The sequence below is a fragment of the Gopherus flavomarginatus genome, chromosome 1 (assembly GCF_025201925.1).
Source record: "Gopherus flavomarginatus isolate rGopFla2 chromosome 1, rGopFla2.mat.asm, whole genome shotgun sequence".
Taxonomy (NCBI): Eukaryota; Metazoa; Chordata; order Testudines; family Testudinidae; genus Gopherus; species Gopherus flavomarginatus.
In genome coordinates, this window is record NC_066617.1 from 233,913,136 (window position 1) to 233,932,277 (window position 19,142).

The window sequence follows — 19,142 nt, forward strand, 5'->3', positions numbered from 1 at the left end:
CCTTTAAAACAACAACAAAAACCCCAACAACTCTACAGAAGAAAAACAAATCATATGCTAAATTAAGAAATGAGACACATGAACTGTAATCCTACTGGAATTTTAAATTGTATATTTATAAAAGTTTGTAGTGCTCTGAGCCTAATTAATGGACTTTAATTTATTTAGATATTTTAAAATGTGTCTCTCCAAAACCTCTACTATATTTTCTACAATGGTACCGAAGTTGTGCTTACTGTACACTTTTCTCTCTGTAGAACTTTATAGAGTGCCTTTGACTGAAATGGTCTTGTTCCTTCTTCAAGTTAAAATGGCTTGAGGTACTCACTGAAATCTGGCCATTGATAATGACCTCTTCAGAGAAGCGCACTTTGACCGGGTTGGACTTCAATCTTGCCTTTTTTGCAGCACTGATAAATGCTGATTTAGGAGACTGGAAGAAATAAATAAAACATGTCATATAATTCTCAAGCATAACCTATCCTTCTTGCCTCAGTGACCTATACTCTCCATTTTCTCATATGTCAGGTACTCCAACTATGTGACAATATGCTCTGTGCATTGTTAATCGAATAATTAACGTAAATCATAGTATTCCTGGAGGTATGGAAAAATTAAGTAGATACAGACACATGCATTGAAAGGTTGCAGTTTATTCAGCGACCAGACTGGAGCAATACAAAGTGCTCACACAGTCACTGGGAACTCCTCATGGGGCTTTTTCATTGATTGCTGTCAACCATGCTTGTTTGCATGAGTGAGCCTTGATCAGTGACTAGTCAGTGACCTTTTATTCAAACACCAAATGGAAAACTTTTGCACTGTTTAATCATAGAAGAGAATAATAGAATCATAGAACACCAGGGTTGGAAGAGACCTCAGGAGATGATCTAGTCCAACTGCCTGCTCAAAGCAGGATCAATCTCCAACTAAATCATCCCAGCCAGGGCTTCATCAAGCCTGACCTTAAAAACTTCTAAGGAAGGAGATTCCACCACCTCCATAGGTAACCCGTTCCAGTGCTTTACCACCCTCCTAGTGAAAAAGTTTTTCCTAATATCCAACCTAAACCTCCCCCACTGCAACTTGAGACCGTTACTTCTTGTTTTCTCATCTGGTACCACTGAGAACAGTCTAGATCCATCCTCTTTGGAGGGGAGTGATCACGTCCCTCGATCTGCTGGCATTGCCCCTACTTATACAGCCCAAAATGCCATTAGCCTTCTTGGCAACAGGGGTACACTGTTGACTCATATTCAGCTTCTCATCCACTGTAACCTCTAGGTCCTTTTCTGCAGAACTGCTGCCTAATGTTGACACACACACACACATACCCACACACACAGTCTCTGAAAGTTTTGCAATGCCGGCAGCATCATCAGCAAGGCAATGGGTATTTCCCAATTAATACCTTCCCCATTTTTCCCCTTGGCATTCTCTAAAATAGCACCTTACTTTTGCCATTATTTCAATCCTCCCTGGTTTCCCCCTTACAGCCTCCTTTGGCAGGATATCACATAGATATACTGAAGTGCACATTATGTTTATACAAAATAATAGAGATATTTTCCTCATTCTCCCACTTTTGAAAACTGGTACAAAATTAAAGATAATTCATCACTGACCCTAATTTAGGAATCCTCTAGTCTACTTTTGTCCATTGCACTCCACACCAAGTTCACTCAAGGCCAAATGTTCAGCCGTTAATCAAGAAGAATTCTTATTGAATATTAGGAGTTTTGGCTGAGCCATGACTGGATGATTTGGCCTATTTTTAACAACAAATTACTTCTGCTCAGACAAAAAGAAAAGGTTTCCATTTTTTAGATGCGTTAATTTGAGATCAGTAACACACTTAGGGCTCCTGGGAGAGATTTTCAAAAGCAATCAGCTTTGGTCTGACTCTACCCTCTTCTCCCCCGCCCATCCAGGTCACTGGATGAAATCCTGGCCCTTTTGAAGTCAAAGGGAGTTGTGGCATTGACTTCAATGGGCCTCAGCTGTCACCCACTGACTTCAGCAGTTGAGGTAGGCCAATGGGGAGCATATCTGAAAATTCACCCCATGTATTGAAGAGTTATTTCATTAGCTCTGTAGAATTCCAATACCCAAAAGGTTGGTTGGTTGGTGTGTGTGTCTGTGTGTGTGTGTGTGTGAGAGAGAGAGAGAGAAATTAGTGCATGAATGGATTGATGATCCTGGAATTAATTCTCCATTATCCACAAAGCACAGTAATGTATAATTTCAACACTCCCTGACACTATGCTTCGAACCTTGCCCAGGCATAGCAACCATGGAGTTAGTTCTGCCTCCATGTCCTTCCAGTCCCTGGCCTTTGTTAAGACTGATTAAAAATTATTTTTCGTGATTTGGACACGTGGCTTCTAGAAACCAGACTGACATCAGAAACTCATTTCACACAGGCTAATGAATAGCCATTAGGTGGCAATAACTGCAGCAACTACACAAACCACCAAACACAAACTGGGTGCACTAGGAGTGAAAGGTTCTATTGGCAAACCCTAGCGTCACCTCACTTCCCTGAATCCAAACTTGAGCCAGGAAACACATTCATGGATCAGGTGTATCTGCCCTTTCTCTGACAGCTCTGACTGTAAGCTGCATATTAGAAATGTTATACGACAGGAAATTCCCAGGTAAGACTAATTGGGATGAATTGCAAAAACCAGTTCTGTAAATAATACAGAAAGAGCTGAAAAGATTAGAAACAATGACCCAGAAAACAACAAAATGAGAATCAGGTTAGAAAAAAATGCAAGCTAATAATTCCTCTGGGGAAAAATAATCCAAGGCGCTCACATCCAGTGAGAAGGGCAAAACACAGAAAGCAGTAATGTAGAGAGAAGTCTGGGTACTGTAAAGTTTGGGGTGGGATGTCAGGGATCCTGAACCAAGTATCTCTTGAGGAAGTAAAGATCCATGCCTGAATACAGGTTTGAGTCAAGAAGAGGACAGTTTGGGGACAGCAGGATGTTATTTTGCTAGGCGTTGTTTGCCTATACCTGCTGTCAAAATCTATTGGTCACAGCAAGAATTTATGCAAGGGAACAAAAAACCAAAACAAAACACAAAGTAAAATTTCACAGTCCACATGAGTTCCCAGTGAATGATGTAGAACAGTAAAATATCCACAGCTGTAACCTTCCTCTGATATGCTTTAGGGAAAAGATCACTTGCTTTCTGGTTGTGAACTGATCTTCTAATAGACACACTTCAGGGCTTGGCAAAAGGAGCATTGCTGCTGTGTGACTCTCTGTAGCAATTCAGTTTTGTTGAAATACACTTTTGTCAGAGGGAGAAAGAATGGTGCACTGGTCCCATTTAGTTTCTTTTGATACTCTCAAGAGAGCTTGAGAGGGAACTAGAATGAAGGTCAGGTTTCATATCAGGATCCCCAGATAACTGAAAAGACTGCACAACCCACTATTTAAATTTATTCTGCTCTAATCTTCACCACATGCTAGAGAATTCAAGGCAACAAACATGGAGAATGATTCTTTCCCCTCAAATGTAACTGCGTTAGCCCTTTATTAGTCTCCTGACAATTTTTTGTTAGAGAGACCCAACACAACACGGTCACTAGATATCAGACGCTACATGAATGACCAGAAGGATGTATATGCATATCTGTTCAGTGTTTTCAGGGGCACTGAGCAGAAGACGAATCTCAAAGATTTAGGCCCAAACGTTCAAAAGTTGCCTTGGAAATTGTGTGGTCAATTGTAGCATATGGGTTGAGGTCCCTCTGGCAATGCTCTCCTCACTAGCCAGGGTGTGACTTTAACATACCTGGAGGCAATGGGGACACTCTCCTTCCTCCAGAAGGGGCTGAGGGGTATATCCCTCAGGGGAAGCGGCTGGGGCAGTGCTACACATGCTCCTTCTACTTCCCCTCACCCTCTCTGAATGCGTGTGTGTATGGGAGAGAGAAAGGGTGATGTTTCCTTCTCATTCCTTCCCTTCTCCAGTGTGTGCAGGGTGCTATCCCACATGGTATCCAAGTAATGGAGCCTGACCTTTCTACTTCTGGTGCCAGTGGAAAGCAGAGCCATGAGGGGGCTGGCTGACTGGCTCTCACCTGACAAGGCAGGGAATAGTTTCTACTTGCTCTTAATGCTGGTAAATCACTAATTTGGCTCTGGTCCAGCCCTGCCCTTACCCATCTGTAATGGGCTTTACAAAGCCCATACCGAAAAAGGCAGAAGGGAGGGGAGAGTCTTCTCTGCTTACAGACAATCAGGCTGACCACACTCCAGTGCAGCTGCCAGAACTGCCAATCGTGGAGGCTCTGACCAATAAAGAAAACAAGCCCAGTTATCAAGGAAGGAGAACAGAGGGAAAGGGAGGCAGAAAGGCCCAAGACAGCAAAGGGGCCACAGCACCACCCCAGGCTGCCTCTAAGAAACAAACAAGGAAACAAAAGAAGGCTGCAAGCCCTGAAGTTGGAGGGTGGAGAGAATCAATTTGGGTTCAGAGTTTATGGACTGGTCTAATTGTAGGTGAATTGAAGGAGATCAGTTAAGAAAAAGCTGGAACCCCAAGAAAGACTGCATCAAGAGCAGGAGACATCTCCCTAGAGCTAGAGCTTTTATGATGCTGACGACTAGGCTGATTGACAAGTTTTGTCTGGAGCCTGGAAGGAATTTTTCCCATATGACAATATTGGCAAAATTTCTGTGTGGGTTTTCTCACCTTCCATTTGGCATCTCAGAAATCTTGCTTGGGAGTTTAAATTATATTGTCATAACTTTGCTGGATACCAGAGCTATTTGTAGGTTTAAATGGTTCCAAAATGAAGTCTCAGTAACACAATGGGTTGCTTGGACAGGCCCCTGAGTGTACCACTGCATGATGAGGGGACATGCCTCTATGTCCCGCACAGCATGGAGATCCCATTTCTCCTATTTCCTGTGTGGAGGAAGGGAGGGGGCTGGCACTCTGGCTTCCAGTCAGGGACCCTGGACAGGCCTGAGGGTGTAGAGTGGCCTTTGCCCTCAGACCTGCCCTCAGATTTATAGAAGCCAGGGCCATTTGTAACCAGTGAAAATTTGCACTGGAACAGCCCTCCCGAGTATTTGGAGGGAATTGTCCCAGCTGGTTAAGAATTTTAATAATGGTGTGACCTCTGCATTTAGGCATACTATGGCATAGGTGTCCACATCAACCCGGCTCTTGGTATTTTCATTCTAAAAGCTGATGAACTAATTCAGAGAAGAAAAATAGTTTTTATTAACTTTCATAATTTATATGTCTAACAAAGACCAGTAAGAAAATAGAAGGGATATTCAGTACGTGAGTTCCATCTTAACGTCTTCATATTTGTAGCCTGAGCATACGATACCAGTGATTAATGAATCACAGAGTGGCAGGTTCATTTGTTTCTGATGCATCATCTTTTAGCCAAATGGAAGACATTATTCTCAGTTAATGACCTTAAGCGGGAGGTATTTACACTGATGCAATGTGTCTGTCATTGTGAGATATTTGCACTGTCTGTGATAAAAGCATCCTAATTAGAACTATTTTTGCAAATGTGAGGATCCATTTCAATGGAGGAATCAGAATATGTAAATGCAAACTAAATACTAGCACAACCTAAATAATGCCAATAACAGTTCTTTCTGTTAAGAGTTCAGATTTATCTTTGAAGTTGTATCATGTTTACTTGTATATGGACAATGAAATAAAAATACCTTTCTCCCTATGGTCTAGGGTTTTATTCTCATGGACAACTTCATTAATAGTCCAGTCAGCCAACAGATAGCACACTCAAGACTCTTATATGGTATCTCAGTTAGTTTGATCTTTGAACAAGATGGAGTAATACACCCTTGGAGGTTTGTTTGGAGGGGATATAAGGGTGAAGACTGAATACCACCTTTGCACCCCATGGCTTTGCACCCCACATACTTGACGTTACAATCTTACCGCCCTGACCCTGCCGCGGACAGCTAAACATAGAAGCTGCTGCCGAATTGCTGCCATCGCGGAAATGCGCCTGCTACCCTAAGGGCACACGGACTGCCCCCCGCCGTCCGCGGCAGCAATTCGGTGCACTGCTTGGGGGCAAAACAACAGGGACTGCCTCCCCTTGCAGACTGCTGCCCCAAGCACCAGCTTGGAATGCTGGTGCCTGGAGCCAGCCCTGCTGTTCACTCAGACATCTCAACTGGTTTGCAACAGCAACAGCAGCAATGCACATGTAAGTACTGTAATAAAATAATGAAAACATCAAAAACTGAAAAGTCAGTTTTTTACTGCACAATATATAACAACCACATTGCACTGATGGATTATTTTCAATGCACAGTGACTGATAAATTTTTGAACCATGAATTTCAATGTTGAAGTAGCTACCCTATTCCTGGCATTTGATAACTGTTTGAGGTTTTTAAAACAATGTTGTGTATCAGAGCCAACCAATTACATTTTGCTATTTTTAGAGCAGTTATTGGCCATGCATATACACAGCACATGCCACCAAGGTGAAGAATCACCAATATTTATTTTAATGAAAGCATCATGGAAAAATCATCTGGTTCATTCTATAGTAAACAATGATGAGTAGCTAAATCATCAGACATCCTAGTTTACAGAGATGGTCCCAGATGATTCTACTGAAACCAAGGATTTGTTCCAGATTTAGTGGAATGCTGGGACGTATCACCTGGCCTCCTGCCTGGCCTATTTCTCTCCATATCTTTACTACTGCTGTGCTGATCACCTGCGCAGTTATACCTCCTTTGATCACTTGTGTATCTGCTACTCCCCTTACTCTTGCTGGTTATGTCTCATGTGGAAGGGCCTCTGTTTCTTATTCAACAGCTGAGAGGCATAAAAGAAAAAGTGTGTGTCTGTGAGGAGTGGGTAGTGCTGCACTACACTCAGCTCTACAGAGCAGCTTTTGCAGGAAGGACAGTAGGTTCTGTGACTGACAGTACCATCAGCCAATCCAGATCCAGCCACCAGATGTAAAGAAGAGCATGTGAGGAGGAATAAAGAGAGAACTGAAAAAGGGTAAGTTTAGGAGGGAAAGGAGAACTAGGGGCAGAAGAATGAGAGCTGGAAGGGTAAAAGGTAAGACAAAATATGTTGGAAAGAGAGGACCAGAGAGAATAAGCTTGAGGCACTCTTCCATTCTTCTGACTACGGGAGAGGTAATTCTTGAGTTAGTCCTAAGTGGCGCACAGGATCTGGTGAATATAGCTGAACCACTCCGAAATAGCAACCGTAATGTAATTAAATTTAACATCCTTGTAGGGGAAAAATTCCAAAAAAAGCTACCACAGTAGCATTTAATTTTAGAAAGAGGAACTATACAAAAATGAGAGAGCTCGTTAAATAGAAATGAAAAGGAACAGTCACAAAAGTGAAATTCCTGCAAATTGCATGGAGACTATTTAAAGACACCATAATAGAGGTTCAAACTAAATGTATACCCCAAATAAATATAGAAATAAAAACAGTAAGAGGACCAAAAGAATGTCACCATGGCTAAACAGCAGAGTAAAAGAGGTGGTTAGAAGCAAAAAGGCATTCTTTAGAAACTGGAAGTCGAATCCTAGTGAGGAAAACAGAAAGGAACATAAATTCTGGCAAGTCAAGTGCACAAATTTAATAAGGCAGGACAAGGAGTCATTCTGTATAGGTCTCTGAGAACATATACTCAATGTGCAGTGGTAGTCAAAAAAGCTAATAGAATGTTGACAGATAACAAAACAAAACATATTGCCAGAATGCCACTATATAAATCCATGGTATGCTCACATCTTGAATATTGTGTACAGTTCTGGTCACCCCATCTGAGAAAACATATATTATAACTGGAAAAGGTATAGAGAAAGGCAACAAAAGTTATTAGGGGTATGGAACAGCTTCCATGTGAGGAGAGATTTAAAAGGCTGAGACGGTTCAGTTTAGAAAAGAGACAACTAAGGGGGATATGATAGAGATCTATAAAATCATGAAAGGTCTAGAGAAAGTGAATAGGCGAGTGTTATTTACCTCTTCACATAACATAAGAACTAGGGGCACACAATGAAATTAACAGGCAGAAAGGAAGTAAGTATTTCTTCACATAAAACAGTCAAATTGTAGAACTTGTTGCCATGGGATGTTCTGAAGGCCAAAAGTATAAATGGATTAAAAAAAGAATTAGATAAGTTCACTGAAGATAGATTCATCAACGGCTATTAGCTAAGATGATCAGGGATGCAACCCTTGCTCTGGGTGTCCCTAAACCTCCAACTACCAGAAGCGGGGACTGGACAATAGGATGGATCATTTGATAATTGCCCTGTTCTGTTTATTCCCTCTGAAGCACCTAGTACTGGCCACTGTCAGAAACAGGATACTGGGATAAATGCATCATTGGCCTGACCCAGTATGACTGTTCTTATGTTCTTATTTTCACATATCCGATGCTGCCAAATTGTTTACACAAATGCATTCTGGGAAAACCTGGACAGTTATCGCATACTGCCTCAGAATGAGGATTGTGTGCTTGAAGAATACCTTGAAGGAGAAATGCCATCAACAGGAGGGGCAATGCAAATCGGGGATCTTGTACTGCATATGGAGGTGGGAGGAAGATAGATTGGCTTGGCAGAATTCTTTATTTTTTTAATACTTTTAATGGATAATATACATGTTTATTTTAAGAATTGTTGCTGTTTTTATTTATCTAAATTTTCACACTTGTGGGAAATTATTAGAGGGCGTCAGAGAATAGAGGGATGAGACTGTAATTATTTAATGCCAGTAGACACGGAGCTTCAAAAAGTTAAAGCTTTATAACTGTTAAAACACAGCTTGTCAACATCACATGTCAAAACATACAAAGTAAATTTCCTTAAATCAAACTCTAGTAAGTTCTCAAGCAGCATTTTTCTTACTTTGCCCATCTGTAAACTTCAATTATTATCAATAGAAATATTTTTTATCAGTTTGTGTGTGGATGGTAACTAACATTTACTGATAGACAAGCAAACCTGTTATATAAAACACAGTTGAGAGGTCATGCCCAAACAAGAAAATGGCTGTTGCTGGAAGACTACAAGGTACGATACAAGACTTCTGTTAGGAGTGCTACACTCAGTGACATTATTACTAACCAAGTTTTAACCATGTTGTGTGCAGATGGATTTAGAGCCAACTATGCCTATAACTGATTAAAAACTTGTTTAAAAGTTGTTTGCAGTGTTGCTGTAGCTGACTTGATCCCAGCATACTAGAGAGATAAGGTTCTGTTTAGAAGTTGTACGTTGGACAAGGTCTAAGGAGTGGGTGTGAAAAAATGGCAATTTGCCTAGGTTTTTTTAAAAAATGCGGTTTGAGATTGGCTACAAAATCATGGGATAAAAAAAAATTCATTCTGGGTTCTTTTTATTTGCCTAATGTTTTCTGAGCCTCACTTCATGTTTTCAAGCTTTTCTCCAGAACTGTGAGGGCTAGAAACTTATTTTTTCTTTTACATGAAAGCTGGGACTCTCTCCGAATTATGTGATTCTAGGAGCTAGGTTTTCAAGGAAAACTCCAAATATCATGAGACTCACAAGCAAATCACAAGGGTTGGCTACATTGTCTATAATTCACATGCTCACATGAATCTGTGTAATCTACTGAAGTTTTTCAATCAATGTTGACTTTGTTTGACATATGGATGCATATGTCCAGAAGCACTTTTTAAAAGGCCATAAAAAGGAAACTGGACTTGTTTGTCCTTTTCCATCACACTACCTTACATTCCAGGGTTGAAATCCTGGTCCCACTGAAGTCAGTGCAAAATTCCCAGCCACTTCAGTGGGGTCATTAAAGGGTTAATGAAGAAAACCTGTCAGACTATGAAGTGAGTTCCATTCACAAAGTCTGAACACATAACACAATAGGCCAGTTAATGAACTAAACAGAGTAAGGTACCTTGTGGGATGGTAATTCATCTACAGAGTAAAATGGTTTCAAATGATAATCAAATATCAAACTTCCAAAAAACCAAAACTTCAAACTACTTCAAAGTGCTTCAGCTGTTCAACCATTTTCTTATCAGCAGAGATGATATTCAAATTAACTTGGGAAAGATTTATTAGATTGACAGGAAGAACAAAAGACCACAGTGTTTTGTTTTGGTTGTAATTAAAATGAATGAGCTTAAACAAAACCTATCTGTAAAGTTTAAAAAAAAATACTAAGTGAGTTACATTGAGTAGCAGAGCAGAGTATTATCAATCTGCATTATTGCTATTTTCACCTACAGTTTGTTCTAAGCATGAAAACAATACAAATGCTAAACACAGCAAGTGTAAACTGTTGTCTTAGGAAAAATAATAAAGAAATAATGACAATCCTGTAATTCCCATTGGTGGGCATTTTTCCTGCAGTAATGGGAACACAAATGTTCCTCAGGAGTGGAGCTGGATGAAATTTTTCTAAATACTTGTCAAAAAATTGCATTTTTTCAAAATTAAAATTTTTCATGAGAATCCACCAGGACTGGATTCTCATTTGCTTACCTACACACTAAGATCCAAACAGGTTCAGAATTGGTCAGCTCAGTGTAGAACATGGCTGTAAAGCGCTATCATACTGCTCAACTCCACACATTTGAAATAGCACCTTTCAACTAAAGATCTCAAAGTGCATTGTAATCCTGATTTACGCCTCACAACAGCCATGTGAGGTAGGTAAGTATCCTCATATAACAGAGCTGAAACTGAAGCACAGAAAAGTTAAGGGACTTGCCCACAGTCACCCAGCAACCTACTGACCAACATTTTCAAACTAATTTCAGGAAGATAGGGAATGGAAGGCTAATGGGGGTTGACTCCCCGCCTTGAGATGGGAGACCCTGAGGTTGGGTCCTACCCCTGCGGGATGTGATCTGTTTGAGGAGAGGGGGGGGCTTGTGTCCTGCCCTCAGAAACTGGTAGGCCCAGGCAGGGGGTGAGTGGGTTGGAGAGCAAGCCAGCCCGAAGCTCACCCTGGAGTGGTGGCTCTTGTCTCACAGGGCTGGCCCAGCTCCCCATTCCTGTGTGCTGGCTCTCGCTGCAGCATTCACTACTGGAAAACAGGCTGCCATATGACTTTCTACTATGCATATGCCTCTTTGACAGTAATGTTTCTAATGTATAAAGTGGGACATTTAATTTGACAATGGCTAATATATTTAATCTGTACTCTGTAAAAATAATTACACCTTGGATGCACTGATTTTTCCACCCACACAGAGCTAAAGTTTTAGCAAATTAAATCTACATATAAAGGTTGCCCATTTCAATATTTTAATCCTTTACTATTGGTTTAATTCTCCTTTTACAAACATATAAGCGGGGAGGGGAAGCTTGCTATATTTATCTTTCATCACAAAATGTACACCTTTTCTGAGGGTATCGCAACCCCCAGATTATTCCTGGGCCGAAAGCTGGGTGGGTGGGGGGACTTGCAGAGGAGGGAAAACAAAACCCATTATAGTAACAGACCAAATCTCAGTGTCTCAATGAACTGAGATTCTAGCCCATCAATGCCCCTTCCTGTCCAGCTCAAAAGACTCAGCCCCTCCAGATTCTGAGCCAATATGAGCTTTACTCTCCTTTCAGCCTCCTTCCCCCTAGACCCAAATGGGGTTCCTTCTCTCTCCCCACCCAGCACTGAGCCCCCCAACAGGGGAAGGTGGCAAGTACCTCTGCTTCCCACGTTCCCTGCTCTCCTTGGCTGCTTTTCTTTCGAGATCTCCCTGGCCTGCCTGAGTCTCCTTCCTAAACACATACAAGCCATGCCCCTTCACCAAGCCATGCCCATCACTCCCACCTCAAAGAACAGCATGCCAGCATCATCCATGTCTTGTAAGGAGTGAGCCAATGGAGCAGTTCAATTTTGAGCTCTAGGATTCAAGATGGCAAAGCTCATGACTTCCCATTCCAGCAGTGGTTGAAGATCTCACCACAGCATGCAGATAGGGCTTTCCCCTCCCAGCTTCCTGCTCCACCCCCTCCTGGCTCTGGCACTGTCAGATCACCTGTCCTGAGATCCCCCTCCCACACTGCTGGAGATAACATTATTAAATCAGGAGTTGGGAGTTTTTGGTTACAAATAGGAGTCTCGCTGACATACCGTTAGAGCTGGTCAGTCTGCCCAGCAAGTCAGTAGGATTGCTGGGAATAGAACTCAGCCTGCTGTCTAAGCACTAGGTAAACTCCTAGTACAAGTCAAAACATACCAGTACTATTTAAATCACTGTTAAATTGTTCCACTGATGTACGCAGTGGTGTATAGTCTTAAATTTTATCTTCAAAGGCACTGGCTTTGTTTCTCTTACATTTTTTGTTATGTAGATAAGGTAGAGACAGACAGAAAGTAGGCAGACAAAAGCATCTATGTTGCTAGGAAACTAATTCAGAAAACATTATAGATACTTACAGGGTAAGGCTGAACAACAGTCAGGAGGATCGATTCTTTGCAGCTTCTGTAAGGGGAAAAAAAGAGTGAAGAGCCATACTTTCATGCTCTAAAGATAATAAGCTTTTCTTTCTAATGGAGAAAACTGTGATCCTGTGGCCAAGTGTTTATTACAATCACATAGCAGAGCATTAGAGAGATGAATAATATGCCAAAGTCACAATGAATATAAAAAATGAAGTGTTTTCCAATGTAACAGAGCAACCTGACTTGAACCTTATTATGCAGTTTACACTGGGAGATATTATTGGCTTCATCAAACAATTGTGCGTGGCAATGATAGCTTTCCCTACTGAGCGTGGAATAGATTTGGATTCATCAAATCTGTTTATCATTTGCAAACTACTTATTTCTTTCACTGGCTTAATAAAATGCAGTTGTTTCTCACGCTATCCAGCTCCTGCAGATTTAAGATGGGTAAAAGTGAAGGCAGAATTTGGCCCTGAGAGGCGTCCTGAATTCATCTTTGGGAACTGGAGGAAAGGAAGATTTTGAGAATATCCCATTTACAGTAAAATATTTACAACATTATCAAAGAAATATCATTCTTTAAAAATCTTATAGCTCTTCTTTGGGTAAACCAGTGAATTGAAACCAGGTAAGCAGCACAATTATCTGAGCAGGAGAGTTTACAGGACAACCCTAAATTCCATGTCAAGGCTATTAAAACTGGAGAGGAAACCACTAGGATTTTGCATGATCAAGTGATTCTGATAACTTAAAGGGACAAATAAATGCTTATTCAATTACAAAAAGAGAAAACCCAAGTCAATACTTTATTTATTACATCATTGGATTGCTTGGTTTTTATTAGCTAAGAAAAGGTTAGTTGTCATTTGGTTGAGATGGAGTTGATTTTCTGTAGGTTTTCCTAATTTCAAATGTAATTAATTGCCTGCTTATGTGATTTATTGCCTGGCCAAGTGAAGTGCAACTAATTTGAATGCCAGAACTGTTCCGTAGAATAAACTAAAATAAATCACAAATGTAGGGTTAAGCACCATATCACTGGTTCTGTATGCAATCACCCTGTGCTGTTCTGAAATACCATTGGAAAAAAATCAATGGAACCGTGGGAAAAGGAAATAGAGGAGACACTCAAGGACTGGTAAGAAAATCTCTTTGGCATGTGCCTGGTGAACTCAGCATTTTCTTGCAGGGTTCCATCACCTGCTATGAAAATTGGTCAATAGACTACCCCAACCAGCCTATCAGATTCTACTCCTGTCCATGGCATTGCACACGTGCAACTCAGGGAAACTTTACACATTTTGAGTCAAAATGATAAGACTTCCTCAGTTCTCGCATCAACGAGATTATCCCATTAATCATAATATCTGCATTATTTCATTAAAATAGTACAGACTCATAGATTCATACATTCATTCTAAGGCTGGAAGGGACCCCATGAGGTCATCGAGTCCAGTCCCCTGCCCTCATGGCAGGACCAAATACTGTCTAGACCATCCCGGATAGACATTTATATAACCTACTCTTAAATATCTCCAGAGATGGAGATTCCACAACCTCCCTAGGCAGTTTATTCCAGTGTTTAACCACCCTGACAGTTAGGAACTTTTTCCTAATGTCCAACCTAAATCTCCCTTGCTGCAGTTTAAGCCCATTGCTTCTTGTTCTATCCTTACAGGCTAAGATGAACAAGTTTTCTCCCTCTTCCTTATGACACCATTTTAGATACCTGAAAACTGCTATGTCCCCTTGAGCAAGAGGAATTGAAAGCTTTGGTTTTGTCTATTGTATCCTCTATCCCAGGCAGAAGAAGAAGAAGAATTAAAACAACCACCACCACAACACTGAACGACAGTGAAGCTTTGGAAGAGCTACATATGGTACATAAATTAAACATCCTTTCATAGAAAAGTCTACAAATCATTTTAGTCTAGTTAAAATAAATAGTCGCTTGGAAGAACATTACAAGCATGAATTTTTTATTTTCAGAAATCATATTCTGCATTTAGGGCTAGACTTCATTAGTAAGATTTATTCACTCATGAAACAGTATGTGCTCCTTGACTCGTGGTGCTGATATTTCTGAGGAAAAATAGCAAATTTTAGGATCATGGAAGTTTATAGAGGGAATTACCTTAAACCTCTATTAAATTAAAGCTAATAGATTTTAAGAAAATCTCAATCCTGTGTTTATAATCAACTAATAAAAATAATAGAACTATATCTGGTTGAGTGAAAAACCTACTACAATTTTGCGCAATCAAAAATATGCAATAAATGCAATTTATCATGAGAAATCTCATCACTATAGATATGGTGTCTACATATTTATCTATATCTACATCCATCAAGGTAGGTAAGTAAACTGATTTACAGGCAAATATTTCATGTCCAATTGGCCATCTTCCTTGCCACCACTGATGCATCAGCCCAGGAACTTATTCTAACATTTCAACCATTGGGTATGTGACAGGGTGCTGGGCAAAGGGGTTGCTGATTCAACCCTCAGTCAGCCAGTTCTCATTTAGGGGAATAAATTAGAGCTGGCTGGAGATAACCTGGCCCTGACTGGGGAAGCAAAGACAGCTGCTGCCTAATTAGCCTGGGGCTGTATAAAAGCTTCAGGGGAACAAAGCCAAAGGGGGAGCAGAAATAAAGGGAAAAAGGCAGGGAGGTAGCACCTCCTTCCTATAGGTGGTGAAGGGCCAACTGTACATGGTTAAATGGTGGTGGGAACAAGCCTGTAAATAAATTGCACCAGTGGTTACTACCCCCAGGGTCTAAGAGTGACTTTGTGGACCTAGCAGAGGCAGGAGCTGAGGGGGCCCTGCTGCACTCTGCTACAGGCAACTTTAAAGTGTTGTCATTTAAAAAAAAATAATTTGTCATAGAAATGTTTTTCCTCCTTAAATTAAACCTGTCCAAGACCCAGGATAGGCAAGATTCTGACTGGGCCAGTATCAGATTTTATTTATTTATTTACTTTTTAATAACAAAAAGGTCACTAATTTAAAATTCTATCTTGGGGGCAATTCCCAGCTTCCCAATAGGACCAGCACTTGCACTGGAATGACCTTTGAAATTGGACCATAAATCACGTATTTTTAGGTATAAGAAGGCATATCTGGTCATTTTTAGGGCTCCTTCTGAGCCTTGTACAATTGGATTAATAATACCGAGGCAGCTGGCTTTATGGACAGAGAGGCACACAAAGTAGGCATTAAAATACAATTTTTAAAGATTCTAAAACATTACTTAAAATAGTTTTCTGTAGTACATAGGGCTCATGCAAAATACACAATGCTGGCATGTAATGTAAATGTTTTACCACCATCTGTTTGAGATGACCTGGTGTGCACCTCGTGAAGGAATAATAATACCTTGCTCTTACATAGCGCTTTTCATCTTTCAATCTGACAGCACTTGTATCATTATCCCACTCACTCATGACTTCAAAACTAGCCCAAACTCATGCTGATGAAACCCTTACCATGCACACCACCATATAATTCCTATATAGATGTGTATATATGCACATGTATATTAAAACTATAAAACCTGCATACTACACTACTCCATCAAGTATGTATCTCTCTCTCTCTCTCTCTCTATATATATATGGAGTATATATAAAATGTAGATATATGTACACACACACAACCCACTCACCTCCACCCCTGCCGGGTGTGTGTGTGCTATTAGATATTAAATACATAAACAAACTGAGGGGGAAAGGAGTCCAGGAGAGCTGGCTGTATTTTAAAGACTCCTTATTGAGGTTGAAGGAAAAAAACCATCTTGATGTGCAGGAAGAACAGTAAATATGGCAGGCGACCAGCTTGGCTTAAGAGTGAAATCCTTGCTCATCTTAAACGCAAAAAAGAAGTTTACAAGAAGTGGGAGACTGGACAAATGACCAGGGAGGAGTATAAAAATATTGCTCAGGCATGCAGGAGTGAAATCAGGAAGGCCAAATCACACTTGGAGTTGCAGCTAGCAAGAGATGTTAAGAGTAACAAGAAGGGTTTCTTCAGGTATGTTAGCAACAAGAAGAAAGTCAAGGAAAGTGTGAGCCCCTTACTGAATGAGGGAGGCAACCTAGTAACAGAGGATGTGGAAAAAGCTAATGTACTCAATGTCTTTTTTTCCTGTCTTCACAAACAAGGTCAGCTCCCAGACAGCTGCACTGGGCAGCACAGTAGGGGGAGAAGGTGACCAGCCCTCTGTGGAGAAAGAAGTAGTTCGGGACTATTTAGAAAAACTGGATGAGCACAAGTCCATGAGGCCAGATGCGCTGCATCCAAGGGTGTTAAAGGAGTTGGCAGAGGCGATTGCAGAACCATTGGCCATTATCTTTGAAAACTCATGGCGAACGGGGGAGGTCCCAGATGACTGGAAAAAGGCTACTGTAGTGCCCATCTTTAAAAAAGGGAAGGAGGAGGATTTGGGGAACTACAGGCCAGTCAGCCTCACCTCAGTCCCCGGAAAAATCATGGAGCAGGTCCTCAAGGAATCAATTCTGAAGCACTTAGAGGAGAGGAAAGTGATCAGGAACAGTTAGCATGGATTCACCAAGGGCAAGTCATGTCTGACTAACCTAATTGCCTTCTATGAGGAGATAACTGGGTCTGTGGATGAGGGGAAAGGAGTGGATGTGTTATTCCTTGACTTTAGCAAAGCTTTTGATACGGTTTCCCACAGTATTCTTGCCAGCAAGTTAAAGTAGTATGGGCTGGATGATTGGACTGTAAGGTGGATAGAAAGTTGGCTAGATCATCGGGCTCAACGGGTAGTGATCAATGGCTCCATGTCTAGTTGGCAGCCAGTTTCAAGTGGAGTGCCCCAAGGGTCGGTCCTGAGGCTGGTTTTGTTCAATATCTTCATTAATGATCTGTAGGATGGCATGGACTGCACTCTCAGCAAGTTTTCAGATGACACTAAACTTGGAGGAGTGGTAGATATGCTGGAGGGTAGGGATAGGATACAGAGGGACCTAGACAAATTAGAGGACTGGGCCAAAAGAAACCTGATGAGGTTCAACAAGGACAAGTGCAGAGTCCTGCACTTAGGACGGAAGAATCCCATTCACTGTTACAGACTAGGGACTGAATGGCTAGGAAGCAGTTCTGCAGAAAAGGACCTAGGGGTTACAGTGGATGAAAAGCTGGATATGAGTCAACAGTGTGCCCTTGTTGCCAAGAAGGCAAACGGCACTTTGGGCTGTATAAGTAGGGGGCATTGCCAGCAGATGGAGGGATGTGATCATTCCCCTCTATTCGACATTGGTGAGGCCTCATCTGGAGTATTGTGTCCAGGTTTGGGCCCCATACTCCAAGAAGGTTGTGGAAAAATTGGAAAGAGTCCAGCGGGGACTGGAGCACATGACTTATGAGAAGAGGCTGAGGGAACTGGGATTGTTTAGTCTGCAGAAGAGAAGAATGAGGGGAGATTTGATAGCTGCTTTCAACTACCTGAAAGGGGGTTCCAAAGAAGATGGATCTAGACTGTTCTCAGTGGTACCTGATGACAGAACAAGGAGTAAAGGTCTCAAGTTGCAGTGGGGGAGGTTTATGTTGGATATTAGGAAAAACTTTTTCACTCAGAGAGTGGTGAAGCACTGGAATAGGTTACCTAGGCAGGTGGTGGAATCTCCTTCCTTAGAGGTTTTTAAGATCAGGCTTGACAAAGCCCTGGCTGGGATGATTTAGTTGGTATTGGTCCTGCTTTGAGCTGGGGGTTGGACTAGATGACCTCCTGAGGTCCCTTCCAACCCTGATATTCTATGATTCTATGATTCTATGACAAAGATAAAAATCTGTCAAAATTTCCCTTTGCACAAGCGTTCTTTTCTTTTTTATCCCCATAACTAAAGTATAGCTTCAGAAGATATTTATGCATATCAAAATGTCTGTAATTTCCATCAGATTTCCACATTTTTATTCTACTGATCCACCCATTACTTAATGAGTTGAAAAAAGATTGTAATCAAAAGCAGAATTTAGACCATACAAGCTAAGAGACCAAATCTGTATTTCACGGCATTGACGAAACCTCTAGATTTTTAGGGTGCTCTATCATCTGCCCAGCCAACAAAGAATTCAAGTACCTATGGCCAAGTTCTCTTCATTTCAGGAAAGGGAATTAACTGAGACATACAAAACTACAAAGAGAAGGGGAAATTCAGTGCTTCATCTCTTTGACCTTTGCAAAGCCCTGTATTATGATTATATCTGTTCATTCCACCTACTCCTTGCAGGTACTTCAGCCATAAGAAAAAGAGGTCTGAGAATCAAATTACAGAGTAGGTCGGGGCAGTATCTCATGGACAGGGGCGGCTCTAGCTTTTTTGCCGCCCCAAGCATGGCAATCAGGCAGCCTTCGGTGGCTTGCCCACAGGAGGTCTGCTGGTCCCGAGGCCGAATTGCTGCCGAATCCCCGGGACTGTAGGACCTCCCGCAAGCAAGCCGCTGAAGGCTGCCTGACTGCCGGCCTCACAGGGACTGGCAGCCCACTCCCCTGCGGCTTGCTGCCTCAGGCACACGCTTGGTGCGCTGGTGCCTAGAGCTGCCGCTGCACGTGGAGAGATATGGACCAAGGAAGTAGTTGTCTCTGTGCTTCATAATCACAGAAAATACAGTATGTAAGGAAGGAGAGTGAGGGACGGGCACAATCTGTATTCATTCTTACGAACTGAGCACTAG

General features: G+C 41.5%; 1 protein-coding gene across 10 annotated transcripts in view; it reads right to left on the minus strand.

The window, feature by feature from the left end:
• The window catches only part of FRMPD4 (FERM and PDZ domain containing 4), a 478,200-nt gene that overhangs the window by 26,367 nt on the left and 432,691 nt on the right, over positions 1 to 19,142 (minus strand). For all 10 annotated transcript variants that reach the window (XM_050963167.1, XM_050963177.1, XM_050963218.1 and 7 more), the window contains 2 exons: positions 12,433 to 12,478; positions 329 to 433 (listed from right to left, as the gene is read on the minus strand). In XM_050963167.1, coding sequence (XP_050819124.1) covers positions 329 to 433; positions 12,433 to 12,478 — 151 coding nt within the window. The remainder of the gene's footprint in view (positions 1 to 328; positions 434 to 12,432; positions 12,479 to 19,142) is intronic.